The sequence below is a fragment of the Aspergillus alliaceus genome, assembly GCF_009176365.1.
Source record: "Aspergillus alliaceus strain CBS 536.65 unplaced genomic scaffold BDW43scaffold_84, whole genome shotgun sequence".
In the NCBI taxonomy this organism is placed as follows: domain Eukaryota; kingdom Fungi; phylum Ascomycota; class Eurotiomycetes; order Eurotiales; family Aspergillaceae; genus Aspergillus; species Aspergillus alliaceus.
The window spans coordinates 23494-37759 of NW_022474767.1; the positions used below are offsets into that span (position 1 = coordinate 23494).

General features: G+C 47.1%; 4 protein-coding genes across 4 annotated transcripts; 1 reads left to right on the forward strand and 3 right to left on the reverse strand.

The window, feature by feature from the left end:
- Positions 1–2619: 2619 nt before the first annotated feature.
- On the reverse strand, positions 2620–3923 carry BDW43DRAFT_245097 (putative EF-hand calcium-binding domain protein). The gene is made up of 3 exons (XM_032039726.1): positions 3813–3923; positions 3582–3755; positions 2620–3469 (listed from the first exon to the last, which is right to left on the reverse strand). Exons 2-3 carry the CDS (start codon positions 3652–3654, stop codon positions 2760–2762), a joined length of 783 nt encoding a protein of 260 aa, XP_031894311.1. The 5' UTR covers positions 3655–3755; positions 3813–3923; the 3' UTR covers positions 2620–2759.
- Positions 3924–4442: 519 nt separating this feature from the next.
- Positions 4443–7954, reverse strand: BDW43DRAFT_316779 (putative potassium/sodium P-type ATPase; the record flags this gene model as incomplete). Its single annotated transcript, XM_032048389.1, has 5 exons — positions 4443–5282; positions 5337–7263; positions 7319–7413; positions 7500–7626; positions 7683–7954. The coding sequence occupies 5 exons, from the start codon at positions 7952–7954 to the stop codon at positions 4443–4445; spliced, it is 3261 nt and encodes a 1086-aa protein (XP_031894312.1).
- Positions 7955–10096: 2142 nt separating this feature from the next.
- BDW43DRAFT_304579 (uncharacterized protein) lies at positions 10097–10896 on the forward strand (the record flags this gene model as incomplete). Its single annotated transcript, XM_032045625.1, has 4 exons — positions 10097–10130; positions 10247–10413; positions 10455–10628; positions 10729–10896. 4 exons carry the CDS (start codon positions 10097–10099, stop codon positions 10894–10896), a joined length of 543 nt encoding a protein of 180 aa, XP_031894313.1.
- A 1473-nt stretch (positions 10897–12369) lies between these two features.
- BDW43DRAFT_293993 (haloacid dehalogenase, type II) lies at positions 12370–13453 on the reverse strand (the record flags this gene model as incomplete). The annotated part of the gene is made up of 1 exon (XM_032043891.1): positions 12370–13453. A coding segment is annotated over one exon (537 nt), but the record flags the coding sequence as incomplete, so codon positions are not given.
- Between the last annotated feature and the right edge of the window lie 813 nt (positions 13454–14266).

Below are 14266 nucleotides of genomic sequence, written 5' to 3' on the forward strand. Positions count from 1 at the left end.
TCTGAGATCCGCAAAAGTTCTTCTTGAAGCCTAATAAAAGAGGGCTGTCGCGCTCTATAGATAAGTGGCATGCTGGTGCCGAATACGCCCATTATACCATAGGCACAATCCACTATCCTAGATGTTTGTCTGTGTGCGGCCCACGACATTCTCTGTACGTCGCCGAACGTGTCAATATCTTCATCACCCGAGAGAAGACTTTCAGATATACGAGTACGCCTGGAGGCGATTTCCCGAAGACTGGCTTTATCCCTCAAGTCCTTCTAATTCTTATCAAAAAATATTATCTTCGAAGAAGTAATTAGCTCGTGAAGCGTCCACCCCCTGGTAAACCGTCTACTCTCAGAGAATGACTTTTTTGGACGGTACACCAGAGAGATATGTAAAGCAGATTCCAGCCTCTTGGCACTAATAGAGCATGCATATTCGATTGTGGAAACAGTATAAGTCGGCCAGGCGTACTTTGACAGTCTGTTTAACATTAGTCGCTTCTCCAGTTACTTAACGTCAATGGCTTGTTTATCTATAAAATATACTCTAATTATCTGCTGTGAGCTCTAATATATTATATTGCTCCTAATATCCGTGTCCGCTATTATTCAGTCCAGGTCCTTGTTCTATAATAGCCTGCTGATATACAAAGAAATGTTGGTTACCTATGATCGATTATTTCAAGATTCTAACGATGGGCTACATAGTAATATTTCTCTTCTGCAGAGCTATGGACAGTGTCGTACAAACGACCGAAATATATCTCTCGACGTCGACCTTTCGGCTACCCTATTTTGCGAAACCGGTGTGCGATCCTCTACTCTCTGATGTATTATTGCGATAAACGCCATCAGATTTGGCATTTCTCAGCTTTTTTCAGTAATCAACTGATCCTACATATTTGAAGATTTTACAGCTCTTGCAGCATTATGGAAAGTGGACTTGCTTCAAATTCTGTGCGAGAGTGAAGCGCCGAAGGGCATTCCCGGTGTGTATAGGTCTGACAATGGCGGGGATATCATGGATCCCTGTAGTGGCTCGATATAGAATATTTACCCTAGTTGTATAGATACTCTGTGTTAGAGTTGGCCACAGCGGGGTATCTGATATACATGTCTTAAATTGACACTCTTTCACCTTATCGTGGTACGTGAATCCGTCTTATGAGCAGACAGTTTCACGATAGTACTCGCTATAAAGGGTCACAGAATGCTGTCGCTACTGCCTGGCTAATTTCATTTAAGCAGATCCAGAAGACGGATGAAGCTGCCGCCCAGCTACTTGCATTTGTTTCGTGCATCGAGCCGAAGGCCATCCTACAATGCTTCTTGCCTGATTTTGGTTCCGAAGAGGAAAGAGAGCATGCCATTGGCACGTTGCGTGGCTATGCATTTTTGGCCAAATGGGATGACTTTTTATTTGACATGCACAGCCTAGTTGGCGACGCAGATATGGGTTCAGGAAGAGGGAACTAGCGAGGAGACGATAAAAAGGGCAGTCTGTCATATAGCAGCTGTCTTTCTGTCCAATGATTTCGCAGATCGCAAATTGTGGTGGGCTATCTTACCGCACAGCCTTCGGATTCTCCGAGGAAGTGATGGCCAATATATAGAGGAGAGGTGGGAGCTATACTTAAGAGTTGGATGCTCCCTTCTGGAAGATGATCGGACCAAGGAAGCTGTCAATTATTTTGGATAGGGTTGCTGATTGAATGAGCCCCGTCCTGCGGAAGAGCATCCCTCTCGACTAGCACGCCAGCATGCGCTCGCCATGGCATATCAACTGAACGGCCTGATCATCAGCAAGGCAGTGTGGGGCTGCTAGAATATGTGGTTACAGTACGAGAAAGAACCCTGGCTGAAGAGCATCCTGACCGACTCGCATCCCAGCATGCGCTCGCTATGGCATATCAACCCGACCGCCAGATCAGAAAGGCAGTCGAGCTGCTAGAATATGTGGTTACAGTGCGAGAAAGAACCCTGGCTGAAGAACACCTCCTCTCGACTAGCATCCCAGCATGCGCTCGCAGTGGTGAAGCAAGCGTGCAAACAGAATTGAGGCCTCTATTTATGGTCGGCCTTTGATTCCATCCGCTTATGAGCATTTTTGATACCTATCTCCGATTAAGCTTAGTCACTATTCAGGGCCTAAGAGTGCTATCACATTCTCCCAACTATCAACCCGTCTATTCAATAGTTGAAGATAATATTATATAGCATTTAGCTGCAGAAACAGTAGAGTTTGCAAAGTTACAACTGCTATGTAACAATATTGCACTATATTGGATTTATTTTCAACTTTCTTATAATCTTATATTTCTTTCCAGAAACGCAGGCCTAGGAGAACTACGCAGTATGTATATAGTTGTCTACCCCCGCCAGAGTACTTATCGCGATATTTCAGCTGAGGCAATGGATGCTTGTTTATTGGATGGTACCCAGAACGAGGATCAATCATCTACTCAATTACGAATAAGGGAGGGGTGCTAACGCCACAGGGAATATTCTGTTTGCTTTAAGGTCTATCAAGGATGATGGTAAGTGAGGAAGCTGGACAGACACACAGAAGGAATTCTGACTAGAAAGCTACAATGATACCCTAACATGGCCATTTAATGCAGGCGCAGCATTAACAGCACGTATCAGTCACGACCGACACAGTGACACCGTTCCAGCAAGCTACACCAGGTATCGCTACACTAACAGTCTATCAAAACCCCAACCCCGATCTATTCAACAGACCAATGTCCCGTAACGTATATCTAAAATCTAACAAACACGCCCTTCCCTAAGGGCCCACCTCACCAACTCCGCCAACTTATCACTAACCACCTGCCCCCGGGGGATGTCATGCCCACCCCCGTGGTTGAAATCTCTCCTCTTCCGCTCCTCACAAACCCCGGACAACAACACGCCCGCCCCATACCTCGGATCCCTACTCCCATAAACATGCACCGTTGGCACCTGAATCTTAACCTCCCCCACCAAACTCCCCCTGACGCCCTCAACGTCAATCTCCTCCTCCTTCCACCTCGCCGACCCTGCTGCAAGAATCGCCTTCTTATCCGCAACAGCTGCCAACCGCCTCCTACTCTCCAAATCCCACTCCCTCACCTCAGGCGGAATCTCGTACCCCACCTCCTCAAGAACCCCCAACGGTGCGCCCCCGCAGATAAATATGGCGGCCTTAAACGGCGGCGGAGTGCCTGGGGACTCGTACGCGTGCCACAGCAGCGTTGAGGCGGCCAGAATGCTGCCCTGCGAGAATCCCATTACGGCGTCGTAGGGCCCGTGCGTGGCGATGTGGTCTAGGAGCCATTTTCGGGCGCTGTGCACGTTGGAGAGGGTGTCATCGGGCCAGAAGGCGTAGTAGGGGGGGTCGTAGAAGAGGTCGATTCCGGCGGCTGGGGTGGTGGGGTGGGGGGCGTCTATGAAGTCGAATTCTAAGGGGAGGTCATTGAGGCGGGTGCGGAAGGAGGCTTTTCCTCGTTAGTTTGTTTTGGGGGGACTGCGTTGGGTGTATTTGCTTTTTGCCGTGTTTTCTTTTGGTTTATTGTTCAGATGTTGAAGGGTAGGTAGGGTTGTACGCACTTGTTTGCGATCTGAAGACGAGGGCGCTTGTGCCTTTGCCGTGGAGGCAGAGGATTCGGATTTTGGGTCCCATTGTCGCGTATTATTCGAATTTTGGGGATTGACGGAGGAGAAGAGGGGACACGGATACGAATTAAATGGGGAGGGAAACCGACAAGGCGAGTGAGATTTATTCTAGTTGTTTCTCGTGTCAGCACTTGGTGCATAGTTGACCCCACTAAAGCTGCATACTAAAGTCGGGGTGGGACAACTTTTAGATACTCCGATCGCTTTTTACACGTCATTTGGTTATTCCTCGGGATGCATTCGCACTTCAGATGTGTTCAGCTCCACACAATTAGTTCGAGACGCTAGGCGCTTCTTTATATAGACGTCGTATTTGGTCGCCTTATCCTGGGACTTCATTCGGCCCCCAACCTGGTGCTGATTTCAAGGTTTTATGGGACCCGCGTACATTTTACGGGCTATATAGAGTGCGTTTTTGAGTCGATGTGGCTGATTAGAGCGCTAGTTTTGTGACTCTGAGGTTTAAAGTCAGTGCTGGATTACTGGGTATGTCTGAGCTTTGGGCTTCTAGTGGATATGTTCATCACGGCTTTTCTATGGCAGGCAGAGCGAGAATGCGGCTCACGCAGCTCGCACAGAGAGTAGTTCGAAATCGGTTGAAAACGAGTATACTGGAGTTTGCCACGTCCCACATAGCTGGGCAGGAGAAGCTCCAAAGAACAAGACTAAGAAAAGCTGACCACAACAGGCGTGTTGAACGCCTGAATGAGCCCCCATAATCAAGGCGTTTGCAATATGCTTCCTATGGTTGAACATAAACGAAGCTTCGTCGCCTTAGCACAGCCATCACAAAACCTACTTCATCTCTACACTGGCTTCAACACTTGCATTGGCACTAAGAGTCAGGACCGGTGATACCAGCCCGGCTCTCATCTCCGCATCTTCCATGGTCAGCGTGGCATTCTTCCCACTGCCAATACCGAAGGCTCGCTTCGTCGCCTTCCAGCTCTCCACCAGAGCCAGGTACACAACGACACACCCAAATACAACACCCCATTCCCAGTCAATCGCCTGATGCTTGAAGACTGTCCGATTCACTGCCGGCAGGTAGATTACCGGGAAAGCTATCACAAATCCAGCGACCACCGCCCAGAATAAGAACCGATTTCGCCAGACAGAATGGAACACGGACAGCTTGCCAGGATACCTGGCCGGATCTAAGCTAAACAAAGACCGCGAAAAGTGTTTCACTTCCCATGCGGTGACAAGTAAGAGGAAAGTTAAAGTTGCGTAGGTTGCCGCTCGGGCTCGAAAGACGATCCTGCAGCTTTCATTCCATCCTTCGTTGCAGTCGTGCCCCATGGATGGGGTCCCAGAGCCCTTCCCGTAGATAACACACACGAATGCTACCAGACAAAGCGAGCCCATGAAGGTTCCGTAGATCATTTTGTCAATAATGAGTTCTCGGGTGAATACGCCGACCTTCAGATCATGCGGGGCCCGATACATGATGTCGGGCTGGGCCTCCTCTAGCCCGAGACCTATGGCGAGAAAGGATGAGGTTATTAAATTAGCCCAGAGGATTTCTAGTGGAGAGAGGGGAAATATCGAATTCTTCTCCGCGTCTTTAAATGCGAGAGCGACGAGGAGGAGAACCACCTGTGCAATGTTAGATATGAGAAGGTGCATCAGAAACTGGAAGGTTGGTTAGCAAAACTTCCGGACATCTTCTGAGCGAGGGCCGTCTACCTTCTGAATATTGTCGAATAGTCGTCTTCCCTCTTCGACGGCCTTAACGATTGAGGAGAAATTATCATCGGTCAAGACCATATCAGCAGCCTCTTTGGCCACGTCACTGCCATTCATTCCCATTGCTATGCCCACATCGGCGCGCCTGAGAGCCGGCGAGTCATTAACCCCATCACCGGTCATAACGCAAAAGGCACTACGTCGATGCATTGCCTCGACCATTCGGACCTTGGTAGTAGGACTACATCGTGCGATGACGAGTGGCAACTGCTCGATACTATCTATCTCCGCATCGGACAGTCGGTCGAAGTCCTCTGCTGCCATCACTAATCGACTCGACTTCGCGCTGATAATAGGGTCCAATATTCCAACTTCCGATGCGATAGCTGTCGCAGTCCGAATATGGTCTCCAGTCAGCATGTGTACGTCGATGCCTGCCATTTGGCATCTCCGCACTGCTGCAGCAGTTTCCAGACGAGGGGGATCATATAACCCCACGAGGCCACCAAAGGTTAGACTTGATTCGGCCGTGCTACGCGAAGACACTTGAGAGTCATCATCGATTGAAACTCGTTTGTAAGCGACACAAAGAACGCGTAGCCCCTCCCCGGCCATTCTGTCTGCAATCTCTTGAATAGAAGACTTCTCCATCTCACGGCCATTTAATCTAGGAATAATTGTCTCTGGGGCCCCTTTCGTATATACCTCGTTCACAAGCATTTCCTGATTACGATAGACTACCGCCATCCGCTTGATGGAGGAATCAAATGGATACTCGGTATGAAGCTGTAGTTTATTGTTCTGCAGGATATTAGACCTTCCGAGACCAAACCGCAAAGCAAGGACGTGGAGGGCGATTTCAGTAGGCTCTCCGACCGCACTCCACCTTTTTTGTGTGCCACCTCCGGGCTCGCTCTCTGAGGATTCAGGCTGCCCGGCGTTCTGTACAGTTGAGAGATTGCATAGTGAAATGGCAGTCAGAAAGGTACTGAGTCCTTGGTTCCCTTGGAATCCATCGGGCTTCCAGTCAACCCCGTCCATCTGCACAGTCCCGCTCGTCGGGTCGTATGGGTTAGTGGTTTGGCTAACGGTAAGGGTGCCAACGCCTGGGATCCAGGCCGTTCGTGCAATCATTTTGCCCTGTGTGAGGGTGCCGGTTTTATCGGAACAGATATTGGTCACCCCACCAACAGCCTCAAGGCATTGCAATTTTCGCACAATAACATTTCCTTTGGCCATTGCCTTTGTACCCACCGCCACGGTAATAGTGAGAACAGCAACCAAAGACTCAGGTACGACAGCTACGGCAACACATATTCCGTAGATTAGAACTTCTCCTTGGACGTCGAATTTATTGACCGAGAAGACAATGATAGCAAGGAGCACCGCAAGGCCGAACAAAAGCAAGGCAAATTTGCTCAACTTCACCTGTAAAGGCGTCCCGACGAGCCCTAGAACATTTTTTGTCACGGACTTCAAATGCTGCAATATCCGAAGAAAGAAATCGGAACTGCCTTCTTCTTTCTTGTCTTGGAGTAGCTGAGCTATCTTTCCGACTTCCGTCATCATCCCCGTAGCGGTAACAATTCCTATTGCTCGACCCTGTGTGGTGCTGCATCCGGAATATGCCATGTTTGTTCTGTCGCCAAGCGGTACATCGCGCGAGGTGAGGGTGACATGCGGTTTCTTCATCACTGGTAAAGATTCACCAGTCAACAAGGCCTCATCCATCGAGATATTCATCCCATCCATTAGCCTCAGGTCTGCGGGAACGATATCGCCAACCGCTAGTTGCACAATATCTCCCACTACCAAAGATTCGGCCTTTGCAGACGCCACCTGACCATCACGCAGGACTTTGCATACAGGTGCGGATAGCCTGTGCAGCGACATGATAGTTTTTTCGGCGCGGTAATCCTGGGCGAATCTGGATAAGGAAGGTCAGACCTGATAATGAATGAGTGGAAGAAAAGGAAACATACCCGACAACGATATTAAGGAGGATAACTGCGGTTATCACTCCCCCTTCAATGTAGTCATCGATAGCGAAGGATATCGCCATAGTGATCAGGAGAACCTATGTTGTATTGGTCAGGAGGATGAAGGGCCAGGAGTATACGCCAGGGATGTGGAAAGTGGTGGGTGTATGGGTGGGCGTCATACTAGGGTCAAACTATTAGAAACTTGCCTCAGCAGTATTTTCCAGATTGATAGACTCTCCATTTCACGGACCCTGTTCGGACCGTCTCGCTGCAGGCGAGCGGCCGAGTCTGTGCTCGAAAGGCCATAACTGACAATCAGTTAGTATACAACTGGACGACAAGCCAAGGGCGCGAGATACCCTACCGAGAGTTGACGTCAAGGAGGACAGCCAGTTGCCCGGAGTCGATAGTGTGGGCATACTGCAACAAGGCTCGAAGGTCTTCTTGGCGGCGAATGTCGGTTGGCGAGGGTCCAAATAATTCTGGGTCTTTATGCCATGTCCTCTTCTCAGGATCATAGTCTATTTTCACATCACTTGGATGGATACTGGGATGTAAACTAGGTTCCTTCTGATAAGGACATATAGGAGGTTCCGTCGATTCTTCGACATCGGGTGGAGATGTTTCTATGCCCATTCAAAAGAGTAGATGGAAAGCTAGTGGCGTGGTTGGGCGAGGTTTCGACTAGTATTGTTAAAGGAAGAGTGGGAGGGGCTGGACAAAAGGAAGAATAAAGAGGAGGCAATTCAGTCGGTTTCTGGGGATATTCGGCAAACCACTTATAATACCTCGCCCGCCAGTGCGGGAGAGGCAAAGTACCAGGCAGAGGACAGTGAGGGGCTACTATTGCGCTACTGGCGTATTATTGATCAGTAGCTTGGCCGATTTCATTCACCTCCAAGAGATCCAAGCAGAGCTCGTCGAGGAAGACTTGATGTCAGGAACGCTAAGGGCTTGGAACTCGGTCTGGGCATGATGAGATTGGATGACAGCTCTTCCGGGGGATCTTGGTGCGGATGGCACGGCACATGATGATTCGTCGCGACCGTCGATAACGAATCCCGGTCAAGGAGTCGTAAGGATGCGAGGGAAAAGTACCTAGACTAAGAAGCTGTACTCTGGAGCGAAGAAAGTTGACCACGTGTGCGGATGTCACGTATCTCGACGTACGACTTCTAATGTTGACGTTTTTAACCCATTTCAGGAAGTAGGACACCCACCCCTGATCCATCGCAGCCGCTCGGCATCGTGGCTAATTGCAGATCTCTATACTATCTACCCCATTGGACGGATCTAGCTTACTGTACGACCTATATGTGTTGCCACTATACCCGACAGTGACGTCTGCCAGGGCAGCTTTGCCCCAGGAGATCAGCCTAGAACCTCAGTATGGTTTGCCATGAAACTATGTGACATCGAGTTGAAACGTGTACCATAAAAGAAGGGAAATGCTAGAAGACTCAGCGGATGGCTATCAGATGTACAGATAGCGACACACCGTGCTACTTGCCAAGGACCTCCCTAGGTTACACCTGACATGATGTGCTAAATTAATTGAGTGTCGAAGAGCGTTACCGTAGATATCATTCGGAAGTAGAACGACCATGGTTGAACAATGCAATAAAAAATTAGAGACTATACATGCTCTATCATGTCGCATATTGATTTTCACCAACGATGCCATGCCATGCTCTTCCACTGTGGTTATTCTGGTGCAGACACCTCAACATCATTTATGGCATACAGAATGTTGAACTTGTCACTCATTACAATAGAGTGCCTTCGCAATCCGGCTTTGAGATAGTTTGCGAGCATCACAAGGTCTTGCGCAACATTCTTTTTTAATTATTATTACTTGTTGTACGGCCTCCTCAGTTCCTGGACACTCAGAGAGCCTGAGGAGCCAGATCTCAGGATTTATACACGCATGGCACTTCCTCTACCTTGAATAATCATACTTATTATAAGTGAATGAAATAAAGTTCAGATACTCTCTACTAGTAAACGGATGATCTGCCCAAGGCCACTCGTATCGGATATCCGAAGCCACAGTTGACCAACATTGAAAATCGGCTAATATTCCCTGTTCATTTTGATATTGTTTGTGTTTATTTATTATGTAATGTATGGCGAGGATGCGTAATAGTCCCCGAAAAGCCGAGAGAAAAGATAAATTGAGAAAGATACGAAGTCATCTGTAACATGGTTTTGCCCCTACTGTGTGCTTTGGGTACCATTACCTTGTTAGTTTTCGTAGAATGCTTAGAATAGAGGATCTTAAATCATGGACAAATCTTACCAAATCGTAAGATTAAGATGATCAACCCTATGAGATGTGCAATTGGACACAGTAAGGATGTTTGCACTAGTTATACACTGTGCAAGGTTTCTGTAACTTTCAATAACAAAAACATTTATAATCCTGACCAGCTATAATATGAATCCACTGGGGCGCGGATCTAGACTATGTTATTGCCTAATCAGGGAACGTTTTTGGCTTCAGTTCTTGGATTTCGGGAGCATTTGTTTGGGCAGAGTGGGGCACGGGAAGGTGGGTGAAATGACTAACTAAACCAGGTGGGCCATCTGATTGTCCTCTGGATTCCAGTTCCACAACCAAGCTAGTCGATTACTCCACGTCTGTTTTATTCACTACCGGTACTAATACTATTATCTACTTAATACACAGAATAATAAGCACGGATATTGCAACCCTTGCAACAACCACGGTATTGCCCATACCAGAGCTATCAGAGGCGATTCTGCTCAATACTCCATATGAAAACCCCTCTAGTGTCAGCTCACCGTGTCAGTAGGCAATAGCTGAGTGTTTATCGCCGGTTCGGCCAATCTCCAACAGGCCTTATTTTTTTAAACCAATAGCTTCGCCCGTCAAACCATCACTTGCTAAACGAACTTTGCCAACAGCTGATATTCGATCCTATCCGAATGCGTATTCATTAGAGATTGTGGACTCCTTTAATCCGCTACTTTTAAAGCATTTTGGATCCGTCTATTTTAACCTCAATGGTGACGGGATCTTCCATTGTGCAGATTACTTCAACACAGACCTTACTTGGTGGCTGACGGCCAGGGTAATGAGGGAGTGAAAGCAGAGCGTGACTGCCGGCATAAGGCGTTTATCCGGGCGAGTGCTAGCTGGCGCAGAATGTTAGTTTCACAGCCAGCGCCATCAGCACCGTCAGCACTGGGATACGGATGGCAGGAATATGGCAACGTGATGGTGACTATATCAAAAGGACACATAGTCGAATGCCCACACCAACTAACACTACCACTTTGCTCCATGGTTCCTGATGCCAAGTTGCCTCAATCACTACCACTGTCACACGGGGCTCCGTTTTAGGTTGTTATATGGCCTAGTTCAATCTCATGCTGGTCACCATGAGTATCCTTCGCTCTACTTTCGCGCCGTCTGGGGCCGGCTGAAAGGCTCCACCACTTCTGGGTCTCATAAAAAATTCTGCAGGGATCTGCTGCACGAGACAAGTGATATTATACATTTCCAGCATGGTAGAGATGTTGATCACCACGAGCCCACTGATGTGCAGGCCTAGAATAGTGCGTTTCGGAGCGAAGGATTCGAGCTTCCAGAGCACGAGCTTATAGAGGTTGTCAGGATATATTACTAGGGTAATGGGTAGATTTAGCAACGTTGAACCAAGTTTTGATTGAATCTCCACTAGGGGAGCAATCTACAACAATATCCTAGAGCCCGTAATGTGCCTCAGAGCCGTTTGTCTTGGCTTATAATAACTGGAGCATTCGGCTGAGGCCCAGATGGGAACCTCCAGGAAAATTCAATTAATATTGTCGTACCACAGGTAAGGCCTCATCCGAATACCATAACCGGGTTTTTGTGATCATGGAGTTGTGTGCAACCAGTTTATTGCTTGTTGGGCCAATTTTCTTATGCAAAACATTAGGTCCGGTGCATCCATAATTCTCGACGTATCGCCATTTGATAAGACTGGTCCCCTGCTTACGTTCAATTTGTTCTGTTCTGTTGCTCTTTTTGCTGCTTTGCAATTGGTCGCTGATTGTTTCCCTATTTCTTCACCGATATATTCATTCTGTGTCTATGGATCACTATGTTGGCGTAGCACTGTAGCATAGGCCAAATATTCGGTATTTAGTTAACAGGAGACCAATGTAAGTAGAGAGAAGGAATTCCGATGAATGTAAGCGAGGTATTGGGAGTCGATAGGCAGGGTATGAAAGCTAATTGATTTTGCAAGTAAGCACCTGACAGGAGAAGCTAGACCTGTAATACAAATTGCCACGCCAGCTATTCATGTCTACTAGGTGATGGTCAAGTACTACTAGGGTAGAGATGAGAGAAGGTAGAGATTCAGTACAACCCCTAGTCCATCCTTAGCCACTATTGGCGCTGGTAGATAGATATACTAGATCGACATTAAGACAACTCTGTGCCTTGACTGCATGGTTGACTGGCAGAGTTCGATTCGTACATAGGGTTGATCCTGCTAAACGACAGTTGGAATATGCAATACTAACCGTTGAACACGCAGAGAGCTCAGTAAATGGCCTGAGGCATATAAGATCTTGATTGGTTAATTCATTGCGTCCACAAAGGTCGGCCTATTGCCCGCAATTACCTTCAGGGCTACAGAGATGGCTCGTGTAAATAGGAAGAAGCTAAAGAAACCATGTACGTCTGATGTGAAGTTAGGCTGCTGCAGCATAAAATCTTGCTGCATTACTAATCCTGCTGATATAGTTAATCAAATTTCTATTAACAAACTAGTTAATAAATAAATTCTCTCATCCTAATAAATCCTTTCCATGCCCATAAAATGCTTTATTAATAATTGGAATCCTGATAATCTGATCAATTTTATATCAACTCATGGAATTGCCCTGTAGGATCATTTCTCCAGAGCCTGTACAAGCCATTGGGGACAACTTATATATAGACACGACAGTATCACCCCTGCCTGTGGGCTAGGCTACTTACTATAAAATAGAGTTACAGCGAAACTACAACAAGGCCACGGAATGAGGCTGGGATAATCTCTGACTGATATGTACTGCAATGGTTTCAAGTTAACCAGCACGTAAAACCTGCATACCGGGAAAAGGCAACGAGCAGACGAAGGGTTTGGATCTATTTATTCAGGGTCCGACTAGATAATAATCCATTCAAAATCCACTTTCTATTCCAAAATATCGGGCAACTTCAATCAGACCTGAGCCTCTAGCTTCGACCCAATGATCGACAAACCCCTCTTCTCTGGCTCGTGCGACGTCTCTACTATCCCAAGCTTCTTCCAAGTCTCTCTCGAGATAGATTGTCTGAAATCCACAGTTTTTGGCGGCTTGCAAGTCCTCAAGATGGGCTGCGACGAGACAACATTTCGAATTCCTCAAACCGAATCTGCGAGCAGCACCATGATAGACCTCTGGCGACGGCTTGTACGCACCGAAGTGCTCTGCACTGGTGATGTGCTTGAAAGGCAAAGAATTGTGTTCTTGTAGGTCTTCAAGGAGCTTTACATTACCATTGGATAATGTAGACGTCAAAAATTTAGTGTTCAGCAACGAAAGGCCTAGCACACTGTCAGAGTATGAGTCAAGTCGATGCCAAGCGAGATTCAAATTTTTGAGATCGTCCTCGTTAAATAAATCCCGGAGAAGCCATTTGATAAGAATTTTTTCCAGAGCAATGCGGTTGTACTCATCTACTGAGACAAAAGGCTTAGATGTGTCGTAAGTGTATCCGAAGTCCATATATGACCGATGCCACTCCTCAGCGATCTCCTGCCAGCTCGAAGTGGACATGTCAGAGACACGTGCTCGCACATCAGCACCCAGATCTCGAGCTTGATTTTGCAGAGCCCTTCGTGCTGTGGCATTCAGTTCGTTCGCGATGCAACACCTCCATTCCACAACTGTGCCCAAGACGTCGAAAAATATCATTGAAGGGGTGCCATCCCGGGACATCTTTGTCAAAGCTTCTTTGAGAGATACCAAAGAATGAAGGCTTTTTTACATGAGCCGTAGAATATAGCTGAAAGCATAGTAAATTCCTCGTCAGTCAGTGATAGAAACACCATGGCCTCAAAAGAAGACTTAAAAGAAAAGAGAGATAACTTTACCGCCAGGAACTGGTGTAAATGTTAACATGATACTATCACAATGAGATTAGCCTTCTTTAAATATCGACGCCACTGAACATCTACTCTTCCATCAACCTCGGGAATTTATTGCTTAGGGTTGCATGTGGTTAGCATGTGGAAATCTCAACAAGGCCCTCGGTTATCGCGGTTTCAGAATATTAGGCTAGGCGCCAAAAGCAGTCAAATAAATTGGATTGAGTAACTCGCCTTCGGCGCCGCCTATGGGGTTGCCCACGGGAGATGGTGAGTATGGGCTACCAGTTGATTGGTTGATTGATTTCTCGTGCTTTTCGCGACTGAAGGCTGCATGTAGCATGTAGCCCTATGGACTACCCATGGGCTGTCTATGGACGAGAAATAAGCAAACATCGTAGGAATAGCGTCTTGTATATGTTATATAATTTTCACTGTCACAAGTTGTATTCGGGCGTCTGCTATGCTGCTTCGTCAACTCCTAGAAAGATAGTGGAGTCCGGGGATCGCAAATCAGAGACAGAATCATTCTAGGGGCTTACATTCGGCTCTATAGGTTTCTTCATTCGTATTCAAAATCATTTTCCATCTCATCATTTCGAAACACCAAAGAGAAACTTAAATGACTGAAGCTTTACAATAATAGCACTTCCTCCGTCCGCACATAGTGGACATGATTCCAAAACGTAAGCTTGTAATGGCTAGCTACAGCAATTTTAAGAATGAGAGGGATTTAAACAGACTTATGATTGACTGTTCCCTGTAGAGCCGAGCCATGTCCCCAAATGTAGCACCCCCACGACATATTGTACAG

Bases quoted from the DNA above. Each gene is read 5' to 3' on its own strand.
- BDW43DRAFT_245097 (XM_032039726.1), bottom strand. From the start codon at position 3,654: ATGGGACCCAAAATCCGAATCCTCTGCCTCCACGGCAAAGGCACAAGC. The intron at 3,470-3,581 runs GTGCGTACAACC...AACGAGGAAAAG, and splicing joins CGTCTTCAGATCGCAAACAA to CCTCCTTCCGCACCCGCCTC.